This window comes from Lepidochelys kempii, chromosome 6, assembly GCF_965140285.1.
Source record: "Lepidochelys kempii isolate rLepKem1 chromosome 6, rLepKem1.hap1, whole genome shotgun sequence".
NCBI classification, from domain to species: domain Eukaryota; kingdom Metazoa; phylum Chordata; order Testudines; family Cheloniidae; genus Lepidochelys; species Lepidochelys kempii.
In genome coordinates, this window is record NC_136385.1 from 92,558,662 (window position 1) to 92,584,151 (window position 25,490).

Sequence of the window (25,490 nt, forward strand, 5' to 3'; positions counted from 1 at the left end):
CCCCGCCGGCAGCAGCGAGCTCTGAGGACCCCCCGCCTTCCAGCACACTCACTCTGTACCGCTGTCACTGCACATGCTCCTGGGGCCCCTCTCAGGCCCACGAAGCCCCCTCACCTCCCCTATGGTGGGTGGGGACTGCCATCCTATGTGGCTTCCTTCCTCCCCTGCTGCAGCCCCTCACCGTAGCCTCAGGGGGAATGGGGCTGCCCCTTGCGCAGCGTGGGGCAGGAGCGGTGACTGCGGGCTGGTGGGAGGATCACAGGGTCAGACACTCACCCAAGCCCCAACAGGTGCTCGGGTGAGGGAGGGCCGCTCCAGGTGTCTCCCGGCGGATGCCGGAGGAGGGGAGGGCTGCCAATGTGTGTGTGTGTCTGTGTCTGTGTCGTTCCCCCCCCCCCCGCGGTGGAGCAACTGCGGCAGCAGCCAGCTGCCTCAGCCTGCCCGGGGCCCGGCTCTTGTGCTGTAGTAGCCTCAGGCGGCAGCGCAGACGAGCGAGGGACGCTCAGGGGCGGGCGCTCTGGGGCCGGGGGGATGGCGTGCGGGGGCGTGGCAGGCGGGGGACCAGGGGAGGCTCCAGGCAGGGCTGGGGGGAGACTCCCCCTTTCCTACCTCCCGGCCTGCCAGCCCCTCCCTGAGCCCGAGAGGCCCAGGCTGCCCGGCTGGGGGCTCTCTTGTCCCTTTAACAGGGCAGGGCAGGGCTGGCTGGGGGAGGGGCGCATGCGCGGGGAGCGTCTCTCTGGCTCCGGGCGGGGAGCCGAGCCGAGCCGGCAGCGGCGCTTGCTGGAGCCCCCGGGCGTGTGATCCCAGCGCGCGCGGCTCGGGCAGCCGGAGCGGAGCTGCCGCCTGGGCTCCCGGCGCGGTATCAGCGGTCCGGGGACAGCCTCGGCCAGCAGCCAGTCCGGCCGGGGACAGGGGCTTTGTTACTCCGCGTGCAGCAGCCGCCGCAGCCCACTGCCCAGCCGGTTCTCCTCGCAGCGGCAGCCAGGGGCCGCCGCGCCTTTGTCTCCTGTCCCCCGGTCTCTGCAGCCCCCTGCCCGGCAAGCTCACCAAGAGCCACCCCCAGGACTGCGCTTCCTCCGCTCTCCGGCTCCAGCAGCTGGCAGCAGCTTCCTCTTCCCACGGCAGGGGGGCTGGAGCCCTGGCCGCCTGCCCCTGGTGCATTGTGACCCCTCCTGAGCTCAGCAGCCCCCACCCGGAGCAGGCAGGAGCTTGGACTGAAAGCGGAGATGGCGTTTGAGGCAGGTATCCTGAACTGCCCCTGGGCCGGCTCGCTCCTGGAACCAACAAAGCCTAGCGGTCTGATTGCCTTATTTTGTGGCCATTTGCTTTTGTTTGGGTCTAATGGTCTTATTGTCTAGCGTCGCTGCAGTTTCTCCGGTGTCTGGCAGGCAGCGTCTCTAGCGGGTTAAGCTTTGAGGTGCTATGAGCCTGTGGACAGTCAGCTGTGCTCTGCCCCGTAGCTCTGCCTGGGTGTAATACTTCATCGATCTGCTGCTACTGATTGTAACCGGCAATCTCCTGCTAGGTCAGTGGAGCCTGTCTTTTTTTATTTTTGGTGGCCTGATCTGAATATACAGCCCCTGCCGTTTTATAACTGGACCTTTTCATTGTTCTGCGCCTGTCCGGTTCTGCCTGCTTGATCAAGGGTGACTTCTTTTTTTTTTTTTTTTTTTTTAAAGCCTAATCTAAGGTACGTCTCCAGGCCACTTCGCTTGCTTCACCGGGGCCCTGCCTTGACTCTTCCTTCTGGTTTGACCTGAGGAAACAACCTCCTGTTGGGTAAAATATACCTTGATATTGCACTGTTCTTCTGTGAATGAGCCACACCCTTTTTTCCTTAAAGGGTCTCTGCACTCAGCCTGCCATATGCTGCTCTTTCTCTGGCAGGCTGAGGGGGGTGGTGGGCATAGTGTTGTAAGCCACCAATTTCCGAAGTGCAGACTGGGATGCCGGGGGGGAAAACGGGGGGTAGTGGCGCTGCTGCCACCAAGCGCTGTGAGACCAGCAAAGAGGCAACTCAGAGAGAGGAGGAGCAGGAAGATGATGGTGATGAAGATCTGCGAGACGGTGGAGTTCCTTTCTTTGTGAACCGAGGAGGGCTACCCATTGATGAGCCCACTTGGGAGAGAATGTGGAGACACGTGGCCAAGATCCACCCTGAGGGAGAAATGGTGGCTCAAAGGATTCGAGGAGCCACAGACCTACCCAAGGTGAGAAGTCCTGAAAGAACTGATATAATAAATCAAATGACATGGCTTTAGACAGTCCACTCAGAGAATGGTAGAGAAGCTGGGATTGTGTTATATAACATGGAAATTCAGATCAATAATCCTGAAGTGGGGGTTTCACTCAACAGAAACAGTCATAAGGGTGTAAAGTATCGGGATTCCATATCAGAGGGAGAGTCTCTGTCCTGTGCTGTTTGGGATTTGGGCTTTGATTTAATAGAATTTTCCCATTTAATTGCTCTGATACTGCTTGTGTTGATGCAAAAAGCCACATGTCCAGTAACCTTAGCCAAATGGGGAAAAGCCAGGATTCTGAGACAAAGTACAGAATTGGGATTGAGCTTCTGAGGCAGCCTGCCTGGCCTGAAAGAGGGGGTGACAGTGCTCCAGCTGTATTCTGGAGCGTTGTGTTTTGATCTGGACACTTTGTTCTTAAAAGATTGTAATTAAAAATAATCCAGAAGGGCAACCTGCTAAAAGTACAAGGCGATGGGACCTGTTTGGTGGATAAGGAAACTTAATATGTGCATCTTGGAGAAAAGGAGAGTAAAGCTGGGATTTATGACTGGTTAAATACTTGAGATGGGGAAAGCTGGAGGAGTGGGAGTTGAGTAATTATAACCAGGAACAAGCTATAGGCTATAAAAGGAAATACTTTTGGTCATGAGGGACAGTCTTCCCCACAACAAGGGGAATTTTTGCACTGGAATGGTGCCTGCCTATGAAGGTGGCTCTGACAGAGGAGTTAAAAGCAAATTAGAGAGCACTTGTAGAATTTGTTGCCAACAAGGAATCAGACTAGATGATCTCACAGCTTTTCTGGCCCTACTGCTGAGAATCCTATGAAAAGGGGAACCCAAGATCATGCAACTTAATCTTGATGCTTTATTGAGTCCTTTGCGTATGAGCCTCGTGAGTCTTTGTAGATGTTGCCATTTTTGTATATGCATGGCTTCTGGTGGTAATTCTAAGGTATATTTAGATCCTCAGATTGAAAGTGCTTTGCAAATATTCACTGTCTCATAACTGTCCTTTGAAATAGATATCTTTATTCCCATTTTTACAAATAGAGACAACTGAGTCAAAGAAGATTAAGTGACTTGCCTAGGCTCTCACAGCAAGTCTGTGGCAGAGCCAGTAAGGAAACATTGGAATTCAGGGGTCCAGTCCCCTGTATGAATCATGAGACTTACTCCAACCCTTGTTTCTCTTCTGTGTCTCTTCAGCACTGAGGGTGTTTCTTTGGCCAAAACTTAGCCGAGCATCTATTTTTGGTACCTGCAGCACCATTGTGTAGTAGCCAGGTTTGTGCACTGTATTCAGTGAGGCTGGTGCAGAACACATTCTGCCATCTGGGCTCACTGCTCATCAGTCTCAGCAGCTTACAGGGAATACAGAGGAGTGAATGTGGTAGGAAGGATTGGGGCAAGGGAATGAGAAGAGCCCACCCTTGCCTGTACCGATGTTTCCGTGTCTCTGAGCACCATTTGTATTGAAATACACAGAAGCGGGTCTATTTTCTTTCTTTGAAGAACTGATGCAACAGTTTAGAATCCTGGCAATAATATATTCCAGGGGGAAATATATTTTGTAAGTGTACTCTGCAGGGCTGGCTCCTGTGAGAGGCTGATGCCCATTAGGTTCCTGAGGCTAAATGGGCCTTGGGTGGGATGCAGGAGTTGCTATAGCAGGATCAGCCCAGTGGCCTAGCTAATCTAAAATCCTGTTTTGGATGAGGGTCAGTACAAGATGCTTAGGGGTTGAATTGGGGAAAACAGTGGTACTGTTCCAAGCTCTGCCAACAAAATAAGCTCCACCCCTTGAGACACTACAATGAGATGTAATCACAGGGCATGTCTACACTTACCTCCGGAGCAATCGATCCAGCAGGAGTCGATTTATCGTGGCTAGTGAAGACGCGATAAATCGACTGCCGAGTGCTCTCCCATCGACTCCGGTACTCCACCAGAGCAAGAGGCACAGGCGGAGTATCAGCAGTCGACTTACCGCAGTGAAGACACTGCGGTAAGTAGATCTAAGACTTCAGCTACGTTATTCACATAGCTGAAGTTGTGTAACTTAGATCGATATCCCCTCCCCCCAGTTTAGACCAGGCCACGGTATGTTGTACAGGTGTTAAAAACATCATCATGTGATCTTCTTGGGCTTATCTCTCCCACAGTGGCATGCTGAGCTCTGCTAGGCTTGGCTCCCTGATTGGGGGAGGGAGGAAATGGTGTTACACTGTCAAATAAATGAGCTGTGACTCACCGTAGGCTGTGTAGATTTTCATAATGATTTCCCTTTTCCTATCTTACATGACTTGATCAGCAGTGACCTAGTTTACAGTGACACTTACCCAATGTTGATCATTTATCTGAGTTAACTCCTCAGTGAGATGAAAAGAGCAGTTCTCTCTCATAGCTCTTGTTTCGGGCTCTTAGCAGACTCAGACAGGCATCTCTGCCTGAGAGACTTTATTTAAAAAAAAAAAAAAAGCTGAGATTCTAGATCACAAGATGGCAGTGGCAGGATGCCATACTGTTCCTGTATGAATCCTGTAGATACATGGATGAAAGTATAGGGGGCACGAAAGGAATAACCTGCCAATGGAAAGTTTCCTAATAACCCCTGTCAGTTTGCATTTAGCTTGAGCCCTGAAGCAGGCACAAATTTCTGGGAAGCTTGTGAGTCCTTAATTTGTAGATGATCTCATTATCCATATAAATCTCTAGATGTTGGCTCCTGTTGAGCCTCCCCTGCCATGTTAACATGAACTTTTCCGCCGCCGGCCAGCATTATGACCCAATGCAAAATACAGAGAGCAGAGTTGTCTCCTGCTCACCGGTGCTGCACATCCTGGTAAGTAGTCTGGCAATGTCTATAGGAGGTTTCCCAAACTCTTCCTTCATGCTGCTGTTTCCCAGGGTTCTGCCAGACTGTCACCTGCATGCCAGGGCCCTTTTTGATCCTAGTTGGAGAGTTGAACTGGTAGAGAAATGGAAAGAGAAATGAACTAGTCCAGTTTTGCTATCCCAAGTGGAGTGAAATGAAGTAGTAGTGAAAAGGGTGTTTGACAGCATTTTTGTGACTTTTCTGGTGACAGGGCCCTCTTCAAGCCAGGAAGCAAGACTCCTCTAGCTGCAGTAGATCAATGGCATTTCCCACAAAGTAACCTTAGTAATTTTGCTTGCAGTTTGATTTGAGGTGAGATTGTGGCCTTAGCTGAGCATTGTGATGTGGACGTCACAACAGGGCACCATCTCTGTGACCTTGCTTCTCCTAGCCCCTCCATTGTAGGCAGTGTTGAGAGAAGTGCTGAAACATCTCTTACTTCCCTTAGAAGTCTATTGTTTATCCCATTTGGGCTGCTGTGGCAGTGTGAATGAGACCTCAGAACTCATTAGTTAATAACGCTTTCATAGCTCTCTATCTGTATATCTCAAAGTGCTTTATGAAGGAAATGAAGTATAATTATCCCCATTTTACAGATGGGGGAATTAATGAGTGTTGACACAGTGACCTTTTGGTGGCAACAGGCAGAGGAGATGCATAGGGTTTGTGAGGATCCCCAGGGTCACATATATGCATAATAGTTCACCTATGGGTGGCGTGTGAGGTCTCTGAGAGCCAAGAGCCCACCAGTCACCATAAAATGTATGTACGGATAATATTTAACAGGTTATGTATCTGTACTGAAAATGATGTTCTTGAGGACTTGAAAGTAAGGCAGGTCACCAGGAGGTGACATACCCTCCTGTCTGAAAGGAACACATCCAAGGCAACAGATGTTTATCTCTGAGTCTGGTCATATGCGTATTGTCCACCTCACGATGGAGGTCTATTGCACGCTGAGCCAGATGCCAGTAGAAAGTTTGCAAGATCTACAAGAAAAAACAAAACTGCATGGTGGGTGTCCTGTTTATGAATGAAGACAAAGGATGGGACCTGTATATCTTGGGAAGCAAAGTAACACACTGGATCCTTCATGTAGGAGACAAGCTCACAGTGTTGGTCTCCTAGAAGAGGCATCACAGCCAAACAGCTGTAAAAGGCTGTTTGGACTTCGGGTGAGCATTGCTCAACAAGACATGAGTATCTCGTTTTAAGTCTATGTTCTAGAATGTGTTATGACTTAATTTTATATGTAAGCATTTGTTTCCAATACTTGCTATTACTTAAACATCTATGCTGGTGTGTAAATATATTTATCTAAATGCTGTGTGTTAAGCAGAGCAGTGATCTGAGGTGGAACTGGTAAGCTGTGATGTACTGTTTCTCTAGAGCCAACAAATCTGTGCATACTGCGAGTGCCCAATAGATCGGGGCTGGACACTCCAGGGAGATGTTTGTGGGGTGCTGGGATTGGAGTGTGCCTATTGCTAACCTGTAGTGGGTAGGCTACATAGGCCTAAAGCAGAGTGCTTGTGTTGCCCCTGGCCAGTGGTGTTGGGGAGCCGACCCGCAGCAGGTGCAGACAAAGCTTTCTCACACTAATGGCAGTGCTAGTGAGGTGTCTCACAACCCTGGGTGCCACCAAGAAGCATCACGTTACAGCACAGAGCTGAAGTGACTTGCCCAAGGTGTTCACAGCAGGTCAGAGGCAGAGCTAGGACAAGGGCCCAGATCTCTTGACTTCCAGTGCACTTTCCTACCTGTTGGATTGTCCTGCGTTTTAGCATATCCTTCCTACCTTCCCTCACTCTGTAGGGCAGGACAGCCTTTCAGAATAACCCACTGGCTGTCCAGTTATTCCAGAGGAAATGGGCATTAGTGCCACTCCATTCAGTTGCCCTCAGCTTCCAAAGGCTGACCTGATGATAGCACTGTTGGCAGTTGCTGGCCTTGCTGCTTTTGGTAGAAGAGGTGGTGGTGTCTGTCTGCAGAGCTGATGTTGAATCAGTGGCTCCATGGGTGGCATGGCACGAAGGTAGGGAGCACATCTGTCTATGCATTTGTAAAGGTTTTGCATTCTAAATGGCAGAGATATAAAGGGGGAAACAAGCAGATTTGTAGCTGGTCAGTGATGGCGGTGGGGACCCCCACAAAAGAAGCTGGATTTTTAACATCTATGAATGACAGGCTGTGATGTGCATGCTTGAGCTTTAGTTATGGGGTGGGGGGGTTAATATATCCATCTGCTGTCTGAATAACATCAGTACTCCGTTGGCGGCGGCAGCAGCAGCATCTGAGCAGCTAGAGCCCTAATACTACGATGATAGGACCACATAAGTACTTTGAGAGAGACAGCTTGTTTTTTTTAAGTTACATTATCAAACACTTCCTCCCTGAGGGAGGAGGAGCTCTGTTTGTGCGCCTCTTCCAGCTGGTTTGCTTTCATTCTGCTTGGCTCATTTTAAGCTTGGAAATCTCAGATCTTCACCAGGCTCCCTTCCGAAGACGGGGTTGGGACTCAGCTGTGTCAGGCAGGAGTTCAGTGCAATATCCAAGGGTTTACAAGTCTGGGAGTGCTGGGATGTAACCCAGCCATACAAGTAAGGGAAGACAAGAATGGGTAAGGCAGCCAGCCTTGCAGGGGCATGCTTTCCAGTGACTGGAGCAGCAGGCCCCAGGAAACCTGTGTTGCTATCCCACCAAATTGCTGGTGACTATGGGTAAGGTAATCCACCTCTACGTTCCCTTCTGTGTTTAAAATAAATTTCCATCCACCTCCTTGAGGACTGTGAAGATACCTGTTTGTACTCTTTGAGACCTGTGGATGGAGGATGCTGGAGAAGGCCAAAGTGTTATCACTCCTCCATTCAGCACAGGGATGAGAGGGACAGATTCCTTATCTCTTCTCTCACTTTTCCCCACCTTTTCCCCAGGCAAACATACTGGAGACCTGCTGCCAAGGAAACCATAGCCCAGTCTGGGCTTCATGGCCAGATCTGAGAGCCAGAGCACAGCTTAATTACTTAAGGTGCCGCTTCTACATTAAAAAGAAAAGGAGGACTTGTGGCACCTTAGAGACATGCTCAAATAAATTGGTTAGTCTCTAAGGTGCCACAAGTCCTCCTTTTCTTTTTGCGAATACAGACTAACACGGCTTCTACATTAACTAGTCTCCCAGTGAAATGGTTTCCATTACACTGTCTCAGGGTATTGCGTGTTCCCCAGAGGGAAAGAGGATCTGACAGCGAGGAGTGGTTTCCAGCAGCAGAGAGGAGTAACTAAAAGGAACCAGTAATTTGTGCTGGTAATGTGTATCTAACTGGAACCCAGGGAGTTAATTTTAGCTGTTTGTCTCTGCACAAAGGTTACCCACTGAAGAAATGAATTAAGGCTAAATGCTGAGCCTGCCCTGGTTTTACCACTTTCATTGGTTCTGCTTGGGAGTAATTTCCTGTGACTCAGTATGTTAACTCCTAGCTTCTAAACCAATTTAGCGTGCATTAGTTTCAGAGACTGCCGAATTCCCTGCATCATTCTCTAGAGTCTAGAGGGCTTCCTGTTCCCCGGGGATAAGAGCTCAAACTGTTGGGGATCTTGTATCTCTCCTTCCCCTCCCTTGCAGTGCTTCCTGCTGAGAGAGGTTGGAATAGAAGGAGCTCTCGTATCTGCACATTCCCAGCAAGGGACTGCAGTGAGGTATTTGCTTACAAAGGTTACTGGAGACAACAGCTGGCACACTTTGTTGGTTCTTATGTCTAGTCACAGCTTGTCTCCCTGAGAAGTGCTGGGAAATGGGCACCGGTCACAAAATGCATCTTCATCAAACTGACTTATGGGGAAAATCTTAAGACAAGACAATAAGAAAGATCAAAATACACAAGAGAAAATCAAGACCTAGAACTTCTTACAGCTGCCTGCTGTTGTGTAAATACTGCTGTGCTTGGAGTTGAACAAAACAGCCTCTCCCCTGAGACGCTTACAGCCTAAATAGGCAGACACCACCAAATACAATGAAAGGACCAGAGGGAGGGCTCTGTCTCCAATTAATGTTGTTATACAAGGGGTGGGTGACCGCATGTTCCCTAAGGATGGAACTGACAAAACCACACTGAAAGTTGGGGCTTTGGTGTTGGATCCACACGCAGAAGGCATTAACTTTCCTCAGTAGGCTTGGGGAAGTTGTGCCACGAAGTTCTCTCTATCATAGTCGCACCAAATCTGTTTTTCCATTCTTTCATAGACCGAGTGTCTCCTTGGCCCTTTTTGTGAGTCCAGCCCTGTCTTTTTGTTTTGGCTGGGCAGACAGGACCCTTCTCCTTTCTTAGGATAACTCTTAGCAGCTGTCAAAGCTGCAGATGTTGACTTCCGAGTAAACAGAAAGGAAGGTTTGGATGGACTATAGAGGCCAAGACTGCAGATTCAAGGCAATAGTCTGGGTAATATCCACAGTTGTGTAATTGAAAGTCATAGAAGTTCGAGATGGAAAAACCCTATTGCCTTTTCCAGTCCATCTCCCTGCCAATACAAATTCATTCCCAATTCGTTTCTAGTTTTCACAGTGCCAACAGGTGGGGCTTTCACCCCTTCCCTTGTGAGTCTGTTCCATGCCCTGATATTTCTTGCTGTTGTAGAATTCTTACTGAACTTGGCTACATTTTCATTCCATGCCTCCATCTTAGACCCATGTACCGTCCTGAGCTCCTCTTCCTCCTTTGTATTTATGCTCTTTAGATGTTTGTAGACTATTTTGTGTTCCTCCTTGGTTGTCACTTAACTAAATTCTACAGACTTTCTTTTAGTTTTTCATTTTAAAAAACAGTCTTTCCATCTCCCCAATAACTTTGTGTCACTCTTCTCTGAATCCCCTCCAGTTTGTCAACTTGAGGCTAGAAGAATGAAGTGACTGTCCACTCAAAGAATATCTCGGGTGGACAGCAAAAAGGGATTAGCTCCTTGGGTTACAGAGGAATGCAATTCCTATGGTGATGTGCCAGTGCAGTCAGCAAAGGGCCTAGCAGGTTCAGGAGACGTCTGCTCTCTGACTCACTCTGCTTTCCCCCTGTTCAGATTCCCACACCGAGTGTGCCTGCGCTCCAGCCGTCCACCCCCATCCCTGAGCGTCTGGAAGCCATACAGCGCTACATCAAGGAGCTTCAGTATCCTTTACTATTATCACAGACACCAAGGAATGATGATCCAGGAAGGGGAAGCAAGGAGACCTTCCAGTAGCTGACCATAAGAGAACAGCTGACTCTGCTTCAGCCAGAAGGGGAAATGAAACTTGTTCCCTAAAAGCAGGAAACTGAAGTTGTGACAGTGAGTGGTTTTGCTGTTTTATTCTAATCCTGCCCAATTGTGTCTCCTGTGGTTAACCCCTTTGTCCCAGCAGCATGTGTGTCAGCAGGGCCAAGCTAATGTGTGGTAGGTTCTCCTTCAGCCAGACACCTTGAATTCAAGTGCTTGTTCCTTTTAAAACATCCTAATTGAAGGTCCTTGTAGTTGCTGTGCTTGCCTAGCCGTGCAGGGAGGGCCTGGGACAGATTAAAACCTGGGATTAGAAAATGCTAATCTCCCCTGCCAAGCTTGGGTGTGCTGGCGATGGGGAACTTGAGCTTCATGCTGAGTCATTTTACGGGGTGCTTTCTTCTCTGTAGGTGGCCAGAACATGATGGTCCCTCCTGCTTTTGAGAGTCAGGTGGATGACCAACTCCCAGCCATTTATAGCTGCCTGTATGTTCATGGCCTGGGAACAGGACTCCTACATATCCTCGTGCACTGTGTGCTGGATTGGAGTGTGGATGAGGGCATGTGCAACACAAGTGCATTTTTATCTTGCTGGTGGGATATGGAGCTGACTCTAGGTGGGAATGGAGTCTGCCAGCACCTTTTTTGCTAATCCTGGGGTTGTTTTGGGGACAGATCCCAGCCAGCATGAAAGCAAGGTAGTTTTGGCATCATTTAGACTGGTCATGATCCCCTGCAGGCAGCAGCAAAAGAGGACTCGTTTCAACCCTATTCGGGTCTGGGAGCCTGTGCTGCTGGAGAGGAGGCTGACCAGAAAATGTGCTGTCAGCAGGAATAGGGAGGGAAATAGATTGCCACTCTGTTTCCTTCCTCCCCCAGGCCAAAGAATGCAAGTGGGAGGAATAGCCAAATGGAAACGCTTACTTTCTATTTGCTGGTATTTTGCTTGCTGGATCCTGAGATCCCTGTGAGAATGGTAACTGATACCTTGATAGTACAAAGAGCTTCATCCAGGCAGATTGCCGTATGTGGGCAACTCTGTCTTCTCAGCTCTCTCTTCCAGTCTGCATGGCCCCTTAACCTTTTTTCTCCAGGTACAATCATACTGGGACGCAGTTCTTTGAAATTAAGAAGAGCAGACCTCTGACCGGGTAAGTGCTGTCAGCCTTTCTCACGCTCCTGCCTTTCTGTTTGGGGAACTTGCCACCTCTGCTACCCCTGTACTGAGTCTGGCCGAGAGTACAGGCTGGACTCTGGGGATTTTGTTCACTGTCACAGTTCTGCCCTTCCTGAGGGGGTTGGACTCTGCTCAGGGTGCAGCTGGTCAGAGCCATAATTTAGCATTATTCAAGCATGAGGGCTGGATTTGTTGCCAAGGGTCAGTAAACTTATCTGTTACTCAGAGGTGCCCAGTCTCTGAGCACATCTAATTTATAATCTAGATCAGGGGTCTCAAACTCAAATGACTACAAGGGCCACAGGAGGACTAGTGCATTGGCCCGAAGGCCGCATCACTGACACCCCCACCTCGCTGCCCCAGGCCCCGCCTCTTCCCACCCTTTCCCTGCCCCCATTCCAACCCCTTCCCTGAAGTCCCCACCCCAACTCCGCCTCCTCCCTGCCCCCAGGGGGTGCAGGGGGCTCAGGGCAGGGAGTTGGGGTGCAGCAGGGGGCTCAGGGCTGGCGCCGCTTACCTAGAGCAGCTCCAGGGTGGCAGCAGCGTGCACTGGGGCCAGGTCAGGCTCCCTGCCTGCTTGCCCTGGCCCCGCTCCAGGAAGCAGCCAGAACCAGGTCCCTGCGGGGGGGGGGGGGCAGAGGGCTCCGTGTTGCTTTCTTTCAGGTACCTCCCCCGAAGCTCCCATTGGCTGCTGTTACCCGTTTCTGGCCAATGGGAGCTGCGGTTGGTGGCTCTCGGAAGTGAGAGCAATGCATGGAGTCCTCTGCCGCCCTCCCCCGCCCCGGGACTGCAGGGACATGGTTCCGCGTGCTACGCGGGGGGCGATCCCATGGTCGGATTCGGCCCACAGGCAGTAGTTTGCCTACTCCTGGCCTGGAGGTAGACAGAGGGGCGGGGGTGGGGGCACAGGGAGCTTGGTGGGCCGCACGAAAGAACCCCACGGGCCGCATGCAGCTCACGGGCCACGTGTTTGAGACCCCTGATCTAGATCATGGGCTTCTGGGAGATTTTGTGTAAAGTAAAACAAAGTCCTGCCTTAAACAAGCTCTCCAAAGGCCAAATGTCGCTGCAATTCTAGCTGTCCAGAATCCTGGAGTGCGTTTGGTGCAGAATGTGGACTTGCTAGACCCTTTTTCAGTCACCAAAAAAAAAAAAAAACTTTATAAAGAACAAAGAAATGTGTGAGGAAGGAAGGAGGAGGTGGTGGTGGACACCCCCAGACTGCTATGCATTGTAAACCCTCAGGCATGTACACAGGGTGGAGGCAATCATCTTCGTGCACCTGGGTTCCACATGTACAGTTAGGGACCTCTTAGTCTGCTAACCAAACCATTGTGCCAATATTAATACTGCTGGCCCAAGCCATCAGGTATGGGTGGATATTTGGGCATTCCAAACATCTTATGATGTAGCCAGGGCAGAATCTGCTGCAGGCCCCTTCCCTGCCCTCAGATGTGGGAAAGCAAGTGTCTCTGGAACTTGGCCTCCTGCCTGAGGTGTCTCATCTTGGTCTGATGGGTAGAAATCCAGAGGGACTGCATTGAGATGAAAGGGAATTACTCCAGACTTGCTGAGAGTAGTGTCTGGCATAGAGGGTAGATCCTGTTTGGCTCAGTGAGGGGAAACTCCACAGCAGCAGTATTGGAGGAGAATGCCAAAATACTGAGTTTGAATTTTATTTATTCCTAAAGGGTTTTCTCCTCTCCCGTCTGCCTTAACAGCCTTCCTCTCTCCTTGCAACCTGCCCTGCATATATGCTGCCCAGCGACTGAATTCACCAGCCCCACCCAATGCAAACCCCTTTAATTCTTCTCCTCTGTCTCTCCTGCTTGTGCTGTCTAACAGGCTGATGGACCTGGCCAAAGAAATGACCAAAGAGGCCCTGCCAATCAAATGCCTGGAAGCTGTGATCCTGGGAATGTATCCTTTCCTCTTAGAAACATGCATGTGTGCCCATCCTAATGTGTTCTCCCCCTGTAGAACCCTGCAAATCTGGGGATATCCACTTTATATCAGACTCAGATATCTGTGGATCATGGATTGGATGTGGATACAAACTTTGTATCCGCTCACAGCTCTACTCCCCCTGCTCTCTTATGCCCCTCTTATGCTACTGGAGCATTGCAAGGGCCCAAGCAGAGAACCCGAGTAGTGGAGTTAATTCTTCAGAGTCACTTCTCTCCCCCGCTTTAGGATTGAGTGTTTATTCCTTTTGGACATAACTGGAGGAGGGAGAGGCGAAGGATGTGGGGATTAAACAGGAAGGAAATAGCTTCAAGTCAGAAACACTGTTGAATAGTGGGGATGTTTCACTCACTATGTCACCTTGCACTTTCTCCACATTGCAGGCAGATATGGAAGGGAACCTGTCAGACTCTCCCTTGCGTAATCCTTGCTTTTAGATGCAGACTTGAGCTAGCACCTCCGTGTACACACGTCCTGGGAAACACATCTCCTCTGGGACCTGCCAGGCTGAGTCCAACTGGGGCCACGTTTATTTATTTATTGGAGTTCCCTCAGTGATGGGGAAGCATTTGAAAGCTAGGTTAATTGGTCTTTGCGTTTTGGAAAGTTAGTTGTCTTCAAATGCAGTGCTTTTATGAGATGCCAGTCTGGGGATCTCGATGGCTCAGAAGAATGGGTTACATTTTACCTGTAGGGCACCAGGTCCAATCCCTCCTAGGCCGATAGTGATGGTCAATTTAACTAACTTGCCTAGTTGCCTCTGTGTGAAATGAGATGGTGGCCCTGGTCCTCCCAGCTCCTAGCAGGACAGGTGTACACACTACAAAACTGCCATTATAACTGTCTTCCCTTTGTGGGCAGCCTTGTTGGAGAAGGTGAGGACTGAGCATCCCTCTGATCCCAGGACAGGGTAGACTTGTCTTGTGCGGGGCTGGAGCTATACCTGCTCTGGGGATTTGGTCTCCAGGGCTGTCAATCAAGTACTTGTCATCAGCAGTGAATCTGCTTTCCAGTCTAGGCTGACTGAGATGTTCTGGGGGATGGGGAGGAAGAGGCTTACTCCTTTTCTTGGCATCACCAGTTGTTTCCTGAATGGGGTGATGTTGCCAGTTACCTCACCAACAACATGCCCACACTGGAGCGTTTCCCCATCAGCTTCAAAACTCACTTCTCAGGGAACTACTTCCGCCACATTGTGCTGGGGGTGAACTTTGGGGGTCGCTATGGGGCACTGGGCATCAGCCGGCGTGAGGAGCTCATGTACAAGGCGCCCACCTTCCGCACACTGAGCGAGCTGATCTTCAACTACGAGGAGGCATACCACCGCTGCTGGCACGTCCTCAAAAAGGTGAAGCTGGGCCATTGTGTGTCCCATGACCCACACAGTGTGGAGCAGATTGAGTGGAAGCACTCCATTCTGGATGTGGAAAAGCTGGGCCGTGAGGACTTCCGCAAGGAGCTTGAGAGACATGCCCGGGACATGAGGCTAAAGGTGAGAAGCTGGGAGGTGCTGGGGAGACTAGCCTGCTGCTCTTGAAGGCTGCAGGTGTGAACTTTGTACTTGGTGCCAAAGCCTTGGAGTTTAAATGGATCCTGGCGCTAGTATGCTGGGAGGTACAGATCCTGCTGGGTTGGGGTGCGGATGGGGGAAGGCAGGGAGGTGGAGGGAGGGGGTAAGGATTCTCCTCTCCTTTTCTGCAGACCCTGGCTCCAGTGGGGTGCAGACCCCTCTCCACTTGGCAGGTGTAGATGCTGTGTATGAGGGTATCTTGGGCAAGACCTGGGAATATGAATCCTGTGCCTTCAGGTATGCCTGCTGGTCACTGGACAGATGAACCAAGATACATACTTGCTCAGAAGTTTTGCGTGCATGGGTGTGCTTGACACTCTCTAAAGGTGGGGTACAGTACAGTAGAGCTACATAATGCTCACCACTGCCTTTTCTTTTTTTCCTTTTGATTTTCTTCATCTCACTGTCACCCCTTCCCAGACAATGGAGTACCTTGGGCTTTATGTTCTCCAGCCACTGCTAGCCCTGGCTTCTCTCTTATCCTGTTGTTTTCCTTCTGCAGATTGGCAAAGGAACAGGGCCACCATCTCCCACAAAGGATAGGAAGAAAGATGTGTCCTCCCCACAGCGGGGCCAGTCCAGTCCACACCGCCGCAACAGCCGTGGGGAGAGGCGGTAAGTGGGGTTGGTGGATGGCTTGGTTGGAGGATCTTTCTTAGTCGTGCTATAGGATTTCCCCTCCATCCCCTCGCACCCTTGGATAAAGTAGATTTCTGAGAACTCTCTTGGCACGGTCCATAACTGTGGAGATGTCTCTCAGCTGCATTGGTGGGTCTCTCCCTTTCAACTCTGTCACTGCTTTCTCCAATGTGAGTTGCTGCCTTCCCACTTTCAAACTATAGCTGGAATTAGGGGCGGGCTGCAGGTAGAGGAAGGTCACCCCATCTAATACCTAATGTGTGATGGGTCACACATATGACCCCCAAAAGAGACGTCTGAACCTCCATCATTGGTCAGTGAGAACTGGTGTGCCTTTGAGGCTGCTTTCAGGCCTACCCCAAGTCTATCTTTCCAGGAAGGTATCTCAAGTGGAGGTGCTGGGCTTCCCACTCTGTATTCCATCCTCTTATGGGAGTTAGCAGGGTGAAGAAGAGCTGCCACCCCTGCTACTCTAGCTGTATGGGATCTGGTAACAGGGATGAAACTCCTCTTCTCATGTTGGCACCTCTCAATCCGACAGGTTACCCTGTCAGAGGAGAAATAGAGAATGCCTCTGAATATCTACTTCCCTCTTTCTTCGCAGGCTGTCTGGTGAGAAGAAGCCTGCCGAATCCAAAGCCATGCCAGACCTCAATGGGTATCAAATCCGGGTATGAAGAGAGGCACACCTGGTGTGCCTGGCTCCATCGACTCTTCACTGGCCACACTTGAGACCAGGATCCACTTGTAGCAAGCTCAACATGGGGAAGGGGAAGTGGAGGGCTGATCTTCCAAGGTACTTCTATCAAGCCTATCCCAGAGCTGTATCCTGGGGATCAGACAAGTCACCTGCCTGTCTTCTCGGGAAGAGCACTTTTTAATTCAACAAAACACGTTTTTAAGAGAACAGAACTGCCAGTTGATGGGAAGGTGCTGCAGGGTGCTCGGGAAGGCTCCTGTTGTGACGTGGTGAGGGGTTGAGCGAGTGAGGCCAAGCAGAGCTCATGCTTTGCATGGAATCCTTTGGGCTGACAAAGACGACAGATGGGGCATTTTATCCACAGTGCCTCTTCTATGCTGAAGGTCTTAAGCCAGCACAAAGCCCCTGGGCTTGAAGGAGGGGAAGGTCTTGGAATGGAAAGGCCCCTGCCTCTGGTAGAGGAAGGATTTTTGGTTTTGTAACTTTGTGCATTTCACTCCCTCCCTCCCCAACAAGAGCGACAGTAGCAAAATACACAGATCACCTTCCCCATCCCCTGTGCCTGCAGGGAAGAGGAATAAGCCCTGAAATAATTAATACTTGCCTCACTAATGAAAATGCAACCTGTCAGTGGAGTTGAGGGCCTCATATGCAGTGAATCCACCACTCTAACATTCTGTCTGGTCTGCAGGGTATCCCACTATGGCTCATTGACTCTATGGGGGATGAGTATGTGTCTCCTTTCCTGTGAGGTGCTGTGGATGCTTCCCTTCATCGCAGGCTGTTCAGGAAATGCCCAGGCTGTCGTAATGTGGAAACAGGCAGCTGGACAGCTCCATCTGTGGGGATGGGTGCTTAGCTAGTACGATAGTTGGAAACTCTGCCTCCCCTACTTCCGTCTCAGTGGCGGTCACTGGAAGCTGTGGGAAAAGCTTTGGCCACTGAGATGCAAACTCCACCAGGAAGCAAGTGACTCTGCACATGAGTAGCCTTCACAAGCATCTTTCTCTTCAGAAAGGAAAGAACTTCAATTTTTCCTTGCTGGGTTGTAGCGTTAGTCTCGTGGCCGGGGGCGGGGGCCTTCCTTCCTTCCCATCCTGGCCACTTGCTTAACCCTGGAATGTTCAAGTCACTACCACATCCAATTCCCACGTTAGCTCTTGTGTGTATGAAGCTACTATTCTGACGCCTTGCACTTCCCCGTTATAGAGTCTGGCTCCATCTCACCCTTTGAGGAAGGGCTACTTTTCCTGGATGCTCAGAGCCACAGTGGAATTTTGGGAACCAGCCTTAAAACAGAAGGGTACAAGCTCCTGTGCAGTGCTCTGCTCGAGGGGTCAGTGTGCTGGCAAATCCTTAAGCAAAATAAGATGGTGTTTTGTGGTCATGTTGCCCTGTTCGCCCCCACTCCTTGTCCACATCCGCAGCTGGCCAATGCCTGCTGGAGTGCCTCTAGGAACACGCAGGGCACCGCCACAGCAAATCCCATGTGGTACCCCTGAGGCTGTTTTCAGGAAATAAATGCTATTGCAGGTAGAGTGGGGAAATGTTTCTCAGATTGAAATCAGGTGGCGTGCTGCACTGTTGCTGTAGGGTAATAACTCCCAACCCTTTCATGCACTGGTCTACCACTCCATGCTTCCTTCCCTTCATCTGTGGAGGTTTTGGAGCAACCCATGCGCAGGCTGGGCAAGAGGGGCAGAAATAGATGAGTTGTGCTGCCATACCGAGTCCAACCCAGAGGCTCATGCCCAAGTTAAACCTAGGGTAACAGCCCAATCAAGACTGAAATGTCTTTGGGGAATCACTGTTCCAGGGTATCGCATTTCTCCAAACTGTTCAGTCTGGCCCATTTTGATTGCAGAGGTCTGTCTGTCCTAGGAGCAGGGAGCATAGCTGTGTGCCTGTCCTCCTCCGGTTTGTTTGACACAGTGTACTTAACACTAATTATGTTAATGATTACCATTCTCCAGCAAGCCCTCCACCTGACTAAAGCCTTGGCAGCCCACAAATTTCCATTCAAAGGAGAGGCACAGCTAAGCGGTCCACATGCTGCATGTCAGAACTGAGGAGTATTGGTAGATCTGCGTGTGGGGCCCAAAACTTGGCATACCAGGGGTACTGCAGCTCATGGCTGAGTTGATTCAGAGAGGGAGGTGGGAAGCAAGGGGTGAGTGGGTCAAGCCTGAGGCATGTTGACATAGATAGGGGCTGGTGAAATGTTTAACATTAGGTCCTGTTACACTACAAAAAGTGTCTAAACATTTACGAAATCTGGCTGTATCCAAATCATGTTAAACATTCCGTATTCTTTCTTGCCTGAGTGCATGTTGGAAGCATGATTCAGACTATAACTATAGTAGATAACTGGGCTTTCTGTCATAACATGGGTGGCCACAGACATTTTGGTAGTGTTGAATGGGGCCTTACATCAAGTAATATCTTCTGTCAGTTGAAGCAGCATTAACCCTTAAAGCACTGCTCCAGAGGGATCTAACTGATTCCTTGCAGGTGCCTAGATCATAATCTTTCACCACCAGTTAGTTACTCTGTGGTTATCACTGCAGTTTGTCAGTCCAGGCTCCTTTTTAGCTGTTTGTCCTTTCTGCAGCATGGTGTGTGACAGGAAGAAAGATTGAATAGGGAGGTAGCATAACTTGCTGTTTACCCAGAATTACGTGGGTAATCCTAAAGAATTTAACACAAGTGACAGGTGCTAGTCTCCAGAACATAAATAATGAAATAGCGATTGGAGTAGGAGGACTGGAATTGGAGTCTCCTACCTCTCTCTGCCCGAACTACTGGAGTTATTCCCTCTCTCACTCTGCCCCGTGACTGTTTAGTCACAATGGAACAGCTTCAAGAGAAGAGAGTGAGGGAGCCCTAAATCAGAATATCCCATAGTGCAGTGATTAGCGCAATCCCCTAAGAAGGGGAGACCCTGTTCAAATCCCCCCTGGGGAGGAGGTGGAATTGAACCTGAGTCTCCCACATCCCAGGTGAGTGCTCTAATCACAGGGCAGCTCCAGCTCTTGCCATTTTGTGTGGAGCATGGCAGGTGCTTAACTCATTTCCTCAAGAAATGACTTGGGGCCTAAGCTGTCTGACTCCAGGCGGCTGGTTCCCATTTGTGGATCACTAAGCAGAGCTGGGTACCGATCTCTGAGAGAGATGAGGCTAACCACACACCTCTAGCTTAAGTGGCTCCCAGCCTAGCATGTTGGCTCTTGTGGATTGCATTCTGGGGCCCCTGTTTCTCCCCATTCATTGTATAGGAGCCTACGTGCCTAACTTGGCTTTGTATATCACAGTGGTATACCTGTGTTTTTTTTTTTTTTAAGATGCCTAAAAGTTAGGCACTGTGACACTCAGAGTAGGAAGTCCCTTCATGGATCCCACCGTTGATTCTCTGTAGATGGATAGGAGAAGAATGAGAGAATTGTGCAGTTGAGAAGTTGGCTGCATGCTAATGATTCTTTTGCAGAAGCAGGGCGAGGGCAAGCTCAGTGACACTAAAAGATCATCAGTACAAAATGGATGAAACAAAATGTTTTGTGCCACCCTGTAATTCAAGCTATGTGGCTTGTTCATGTAGATTGTAACTGAAGCCAGTAGTACAGAAAATTAAGTATACATTTTAAAAAATGAGTGGCAGGTAGATATTTTTCAAGGTCTCTTACTCCTCATCCTTCAGTGTATTCACCAGCTGGTGCCAGACATGAATATCCTCTTTCAAGGTGTAGCTGCATAATTAAATGCATTAGGAGTGTTTAAATTCTTCTGAAGCATCTGTTGCTGTCCACTTTTCAACACTGATAAAAGAGTAGATGTTGCATTGGTTTTTTCCTATGCAGATCCACAGTGCATATGGTCTAAATACTTTGACAGCTGTGCTCCTTGTATCTCAGCAGTAATTGCCCCCCTTCCTTATTCCTCTAGTAAGTGATAGGTGCCATCAGCAGCTTCCTGCATGTGGCAATAGCTGCTATTCTTAGGTTGGGCCATTGGGGACAAACCCCCAGGCTGAACGGAAAGATATCCTATACCAGTTACAAAAATCCCGTGTTAAATTCCGCATCCCTAGTCCTCTCCTGGGAACAGTGATGGGAGAAGAGAGAGAATACTATCTACACACGTTTCCCAAAGGACTGTTCTGCAAGACAGAGGTGCCTTTACTGGGTGCAGCAGTGTACCAGTTTGTGGTGGTCTCCTGGATGGTCCAAGCCACAAAAGCTGGAATCATACCGCAGATCCTAGATGATCACAGCAGGAGTCAAGCCCCTCCCTTGGAAAAGGGTGAGTGAACTCATCAGACTGTGGCTGTATCTTCCATAAGCCAGTTCAGGGGAGTAACCCTAGTTGAGGACTACTTGAGGCCTCTTGCATTGTTGTTCTGGTGCTGCCTGCGTGTTGGATTTGGAACCACCACTTCTTAGTGCTCCTATATCTCTACTCTGGGGTAGTGCCAGGAGACTGGTAATGACCTGATCATTTTTTTCCCCTCCACTTTTTTGCTCTTGCTCTTTCTCTCCACTCTGTAATGGTGAATATAGCAAGACAGGAGCCCCTCTATTCGACATTGGTGAGGCCTCATCTGGAGTACTGTGTCCAGTTTTGGGCCCCACACTACAAGAAGGATGTGGATAAATTGGAGAGAGTCCAGCGAAGGGCAACAAAAATGATTAGGGGTCTGGAACACATGAGTTATGAGGAGAGGCTGAGGGAACTGGGATTGTTTAGTCTGCAGAAGAGAAGAATGAGGGGGGATTTGATAGCTGCTTTCAACTACCTGAGAGGTAGTTCCAGAGAGGATGGTTCTAAACTATTCTTAGTGGTGGAAGAGGACAAGACAAGGAGTAGTGGTCTCAAGTTGCAGTGGGGGAGGTTCAGGTTGGATATTAGGAAAAACTTTTTCACTAGGAGGGTGGTGAAACACTGGAATGCGTTGCCTAGGGAGGTGGTGGAATCTCCTTCCTTAGAAGTTTTTAAGGTCAGGCTTGACAAAGCCCTGGCTGGGATGATTTAATTGGGTATGGGTCCTGCTTTTGAGCAGGGGGTTGGGCTAGATGACCTCCTGAGGTCCCTTCCAACCCTGATATTCTATGATTCTAGTTCAGAATAAATCCCACCTTCCCTGCCACCTCAGAGTCCACTGTAGCCGAGAGCAGGACATAGTTTTTGCCCCAGGAAGCAATCGGTGCAGTCCAGCCATGAGAAACCCTGGGCATATAGCTTAATAACCTTAATTCACCAGTTAAGTAGTAATGCTGTCTTTCTCTCTGCCCATGCTGCTCGCCCTGGTCTGTTTCCTCCAGCCCCAAGAGTAGTAGCCTGACTGCTAGACCCAAAGATGGGACTGTGTTGTAGCTTAAGGGTAAAGTTGGTCCTTTCACTGTATCCCAAACCTCTGTAAGAAAGTGAGTTTAAAGTTGTTAGGAATGAATGAAGGCAATGGGCCTGGATCAATCGATAATCCTTAATGTTTCCAGAGTAAAACGTGAACCAAGTGGAGTCCAGGGCAGAGGATTTTGTCTAGTATTAGCTTGGAGTCCTAATAAGGTCTTATAAAAACATCACCAGTGAGGTTTTTATTATGTGTTTAAATCCCACTTTTTCAGGCTCTCCCCCTTATATACTCCCTAGTCCATGCAAGTCTGAAACCTGGGGGGAGGAAGTTCCTCCATACATGAGCCAGACCATACCTGCATTGTATATGTCAGGTGGGACCAAATTGTGGCTTGTGGCGCCCTCCATGCCCCCACCCCCATTCTCCACCTACTAGCCTTCTGCCCTGTGGGGAGGATGGTCTCAGGGCTTCAGCGCCGCAGGAGGCGCTGTCCTGTAGGGCAGGGTGTGCTTGTCTTGCGGCTCTCGAACTTCTGAAGATTATCTTATGTGGCTTGGAGGGTTAGTAAGTTTGGCCATCCCGCTATATGTGGTTAACCAGGGCTACAGAGAGAGGGCCTTTACTGAATTCCTGTTAGCAAGACCATTTTCAAATATGAATGCTGGGTTCAAAACACAGTTCTTCCTAACACTTCTGTGGTGCTGGTGTAGACACGGCCTCTTGTTCCACACCCTTCAGCAATTTAATTCTACAACTGTCTTAAAATAAATGAGGCAATGAACAGAGACCAAGGGGTTCTGCCCTGGGGTACTCTGGCATGGTACAAATATACCAGGCTGACTGCTGAAAAGTGGGCTCAGGTCTCCATCAGCATCTGTGCAATAGTCTAGGCTTGTGAGACTCCAGTGTTGCTCTGAAACCACTCTGCAGTGGCTTACTGCATTTCATGATATGCCACGGCTGTGGGATGTGTAATGCTTTGTATTTAGGTGTGATTATCCTACCCCTTGTGACACCCAGTTCATATGTACTGCACATCTCTCTAGTGTACTCTATACCTTGACAGTTACAGTAGATGACTCCAGAGCCTTGTCTTGGATGTAGTTTGTGTGTAGCAGAAGAGGTAAGTTATTTGCCCAGTAGCAGAAAAAGGAGTTATTTGCTTTGTTGCTGTTACCAGAGCTGCTTTACGTGAAGAATGTTGCCATGGTATTGCAGCTAAAACCCTGAACCAGACTCTGACCCCATAAGTCACCTGAAAGGCTGGTTCACATGTGGTGTGGTATAAACTGGAACATGAGTGTCCCTAAAATAGTCCCTTACAAAGGCCAAGAAACCACAGCCTAGAAAAGAATCCTACATTGCTAAGGGGCAAAAGTCTGGACTAGATAGGAAGTAGTAGGCCTGATCCAACTGCAGAGGCTCTTGCTACTGAGTTGGGCCAGTTGTTTTAGGCATTATTCCTTGTGATTGACCTATCCAGGGAACGTCTGTAAACAGGGCATGCTCTTTTTTCCCTCTGTGTCTTACTTGTGAGTCTGCTTCGTTGAAACAGCACCATGTGCTCTAATAGTCTTGCACTGCTGCCCTGTCTCTAATGTATAGAATCTGCATAGGAGGGAGCCTGTGATCCAACTCAGGTCAGCAGTTCTTGGTTGGCTCCTACTCTGCCAAACCAAGGTGGAGTCTGTCTTTATGCAGCTGAGCTGTGCTCCTCGGGGGGTTCAGAATGCTTGCTGGTCTCCTTAACAGATGTTTGTTCATATCACAACCACTCTTCCTCAGGGTGGTGCCTAGGCACTGTCTGCTCAGGAGAAAACCAGCTTAGGCCAAGAAGGCAACTGAATCTCCTATACCTCTGCAGAGTAGTGTTTTTCCTCCAGCCTCCAGGTCAGGGCTGAGATGGTGCTAGTGGGACTTGCATAGTCCCTTCCATGCACATCAGTATTTATCCTGTTTCTGTTACTCTATGGTGCAACAGAACCATTTACATTTTATCACTGATACTGCACAGAACTATCCAAGAAATGAAGGACTTTCTTTATGGACTGCTTCATGTGTGTCTTTTTTTGTAATTAACCAGTTGTGGGCCTGTTTTTCTATAGTCAACACAGAACCTGTATCTAGATTTAGTTTTAACTGCACTTGTATCATATCAGTATTTCCTCCTCCTTTCACGTGAGAAAATAAAAGTTCCTATCTGCACATCTCTTGCCTTGTGCAGAGAACAAAATGAAAACTGTCTCTGTTTTCATTGTTGCTGATCAGTAAAACCAGAGCCCAGGTGCTATTTAAACTTCTAGTCTGGCTATATGGTGATGCTAGCTCTCTGGAAAGGATGTGTGTCCTATTCAAACACCAAAAAAGAATAAATACAGGTGGCTTTCACAGGGAAGGGGAAAGAACCCTACACCATCCCCCTCATTCATCTGGGTTGGTCAATATGCCCATGCTAGCCAAAACCCACTCAGCGAGCAGGAATGAAATACATGGCGTCCTAGCACCAGAGGAAAGGAGCTGAGCAGCCAGGCTCTCTTCATACTGCTAATTAAGCTGAGGCAAACTTCAAGATGATGTGGTGGTCCAAAGGGTGCCATGGCCTGGAAGCAGAACCAACCTTCGATAGATGATCCAGCCAGCTGTCCTCACAAGAGCAGCAGGTACTGACCAAACCTGGAGTTCTAACATACAGTCCAAGCTCTCTGAAGCATATGTCCTCACCAGTGTGGTCTCTCTCGTGATTCTTTCTTAAAGCACAGAGTAGCCTAATAAGGAAAGGCAGCTGCAAAACTGTCCTTTCCCCATGAGGGAGGATCCAACTTTTAGTATGTCATATACAAAGTGTATTGCTTAACTGTAGAGAGCTGAATAACAGCAGAACATGAGCACATGGAGATGTTGATAAGGCTTACAGCAGGCACCTGAGTGAAAGTGGGGGAGATACCACATGGGGTCCTCCTGCTTTCTGTCCAGCAGGACATGATGGAACTTACAATGATCCCTCTGAGCTGAAATAAGCTCTGTATCAATGAGGAAGCCTTACTACACTATTAAAAAGTAATGGTAACAAGCCCCCTGCCAAGCAATGGCTGTCCCCTTCATCCCTAAGGTGACCTCACCATAAACCTTCAGCCCATGCTTCTAGCATAAGAGGGGTTTATAGCTAGAGCCCTGCATGGGTACAAAATTTGTAACTGCAGCTGATCTGCAAACATGGTCCACAAATATCTACATCCGTGGATTTGCAGGGCTGTTTATAGCAAACTCACTGGCAAACATCACTTGTCTCAGCTGCTGAATGGAACTACTACAGCATTCCCCTCCCCTATCACACCTAAATTCAAGATTCACAAGATCTTAGGAGAAAAGACCTTTCAAAAGCAGAGCTGGGAGTTGCTGTAAATGTCATCTACAGTGCCATTTCACCTCATGCTGCCAATACCATTCCTCTTTGTGGATACCCCCCCCTCCATCTCTTTGCAGCTGCTACTAATGATACTAGGCCCTAGTCTACACTAGGACTTTAGGTCGAATTTAGCAGCGTTAAATTGATGTAAACCTGCACCCGTCCACACGATGAAGCCCTTTATTTCAACTTAAAGGGCTCTTAAAATCGATTTCCTTACTCCACCCCGACAAGTGGATTAGCGCTTAAATTGGCCTTGCCGGCTCGAATTTGGGGTACTGTGGACACAATTCGATGGTATTGGCCTCCGGGAGCTATC

The 25,490-nt window shown here is 49.2% G+C and overlaps 1 protein-coding gene across 1 annotated transcript; it reads left to right on the forward strand.

Annotated features, from left to right (window-relative positions):
* Window positions 1-731: 731 nt before the first annotated feature.
* On the forward strand, window positions 732-24,004 carry VASH1 (vasohibin 1). Its single transcript, XM_073349259.2, has 8 exons — window positions 732-1,525; window positions 1,680-2,210; window positions 10,191-10,279; window positions 11,462-11,518; window positions 13,390-13,464; window positions 14,620-15,001; window positions 15,582-15,694; window positions 16,323-24,004. The coding sequence occupies exons 2-8, from the start codon at window positions 1,947-1,949 to the stop codon at window positions 16,393-16,395; spliced, it is 1,053 nt and encodes a 350-aa protein (XP_073205360.1). The 5' UTR covers window positions 732-1,525; window positions 1,680-1,946; the 3' UTR covers window positions 16,396-24,004.
* The last annotated feature ends 1,486 nt before the right edge of the window (window positions 24,005-25,490 follow it).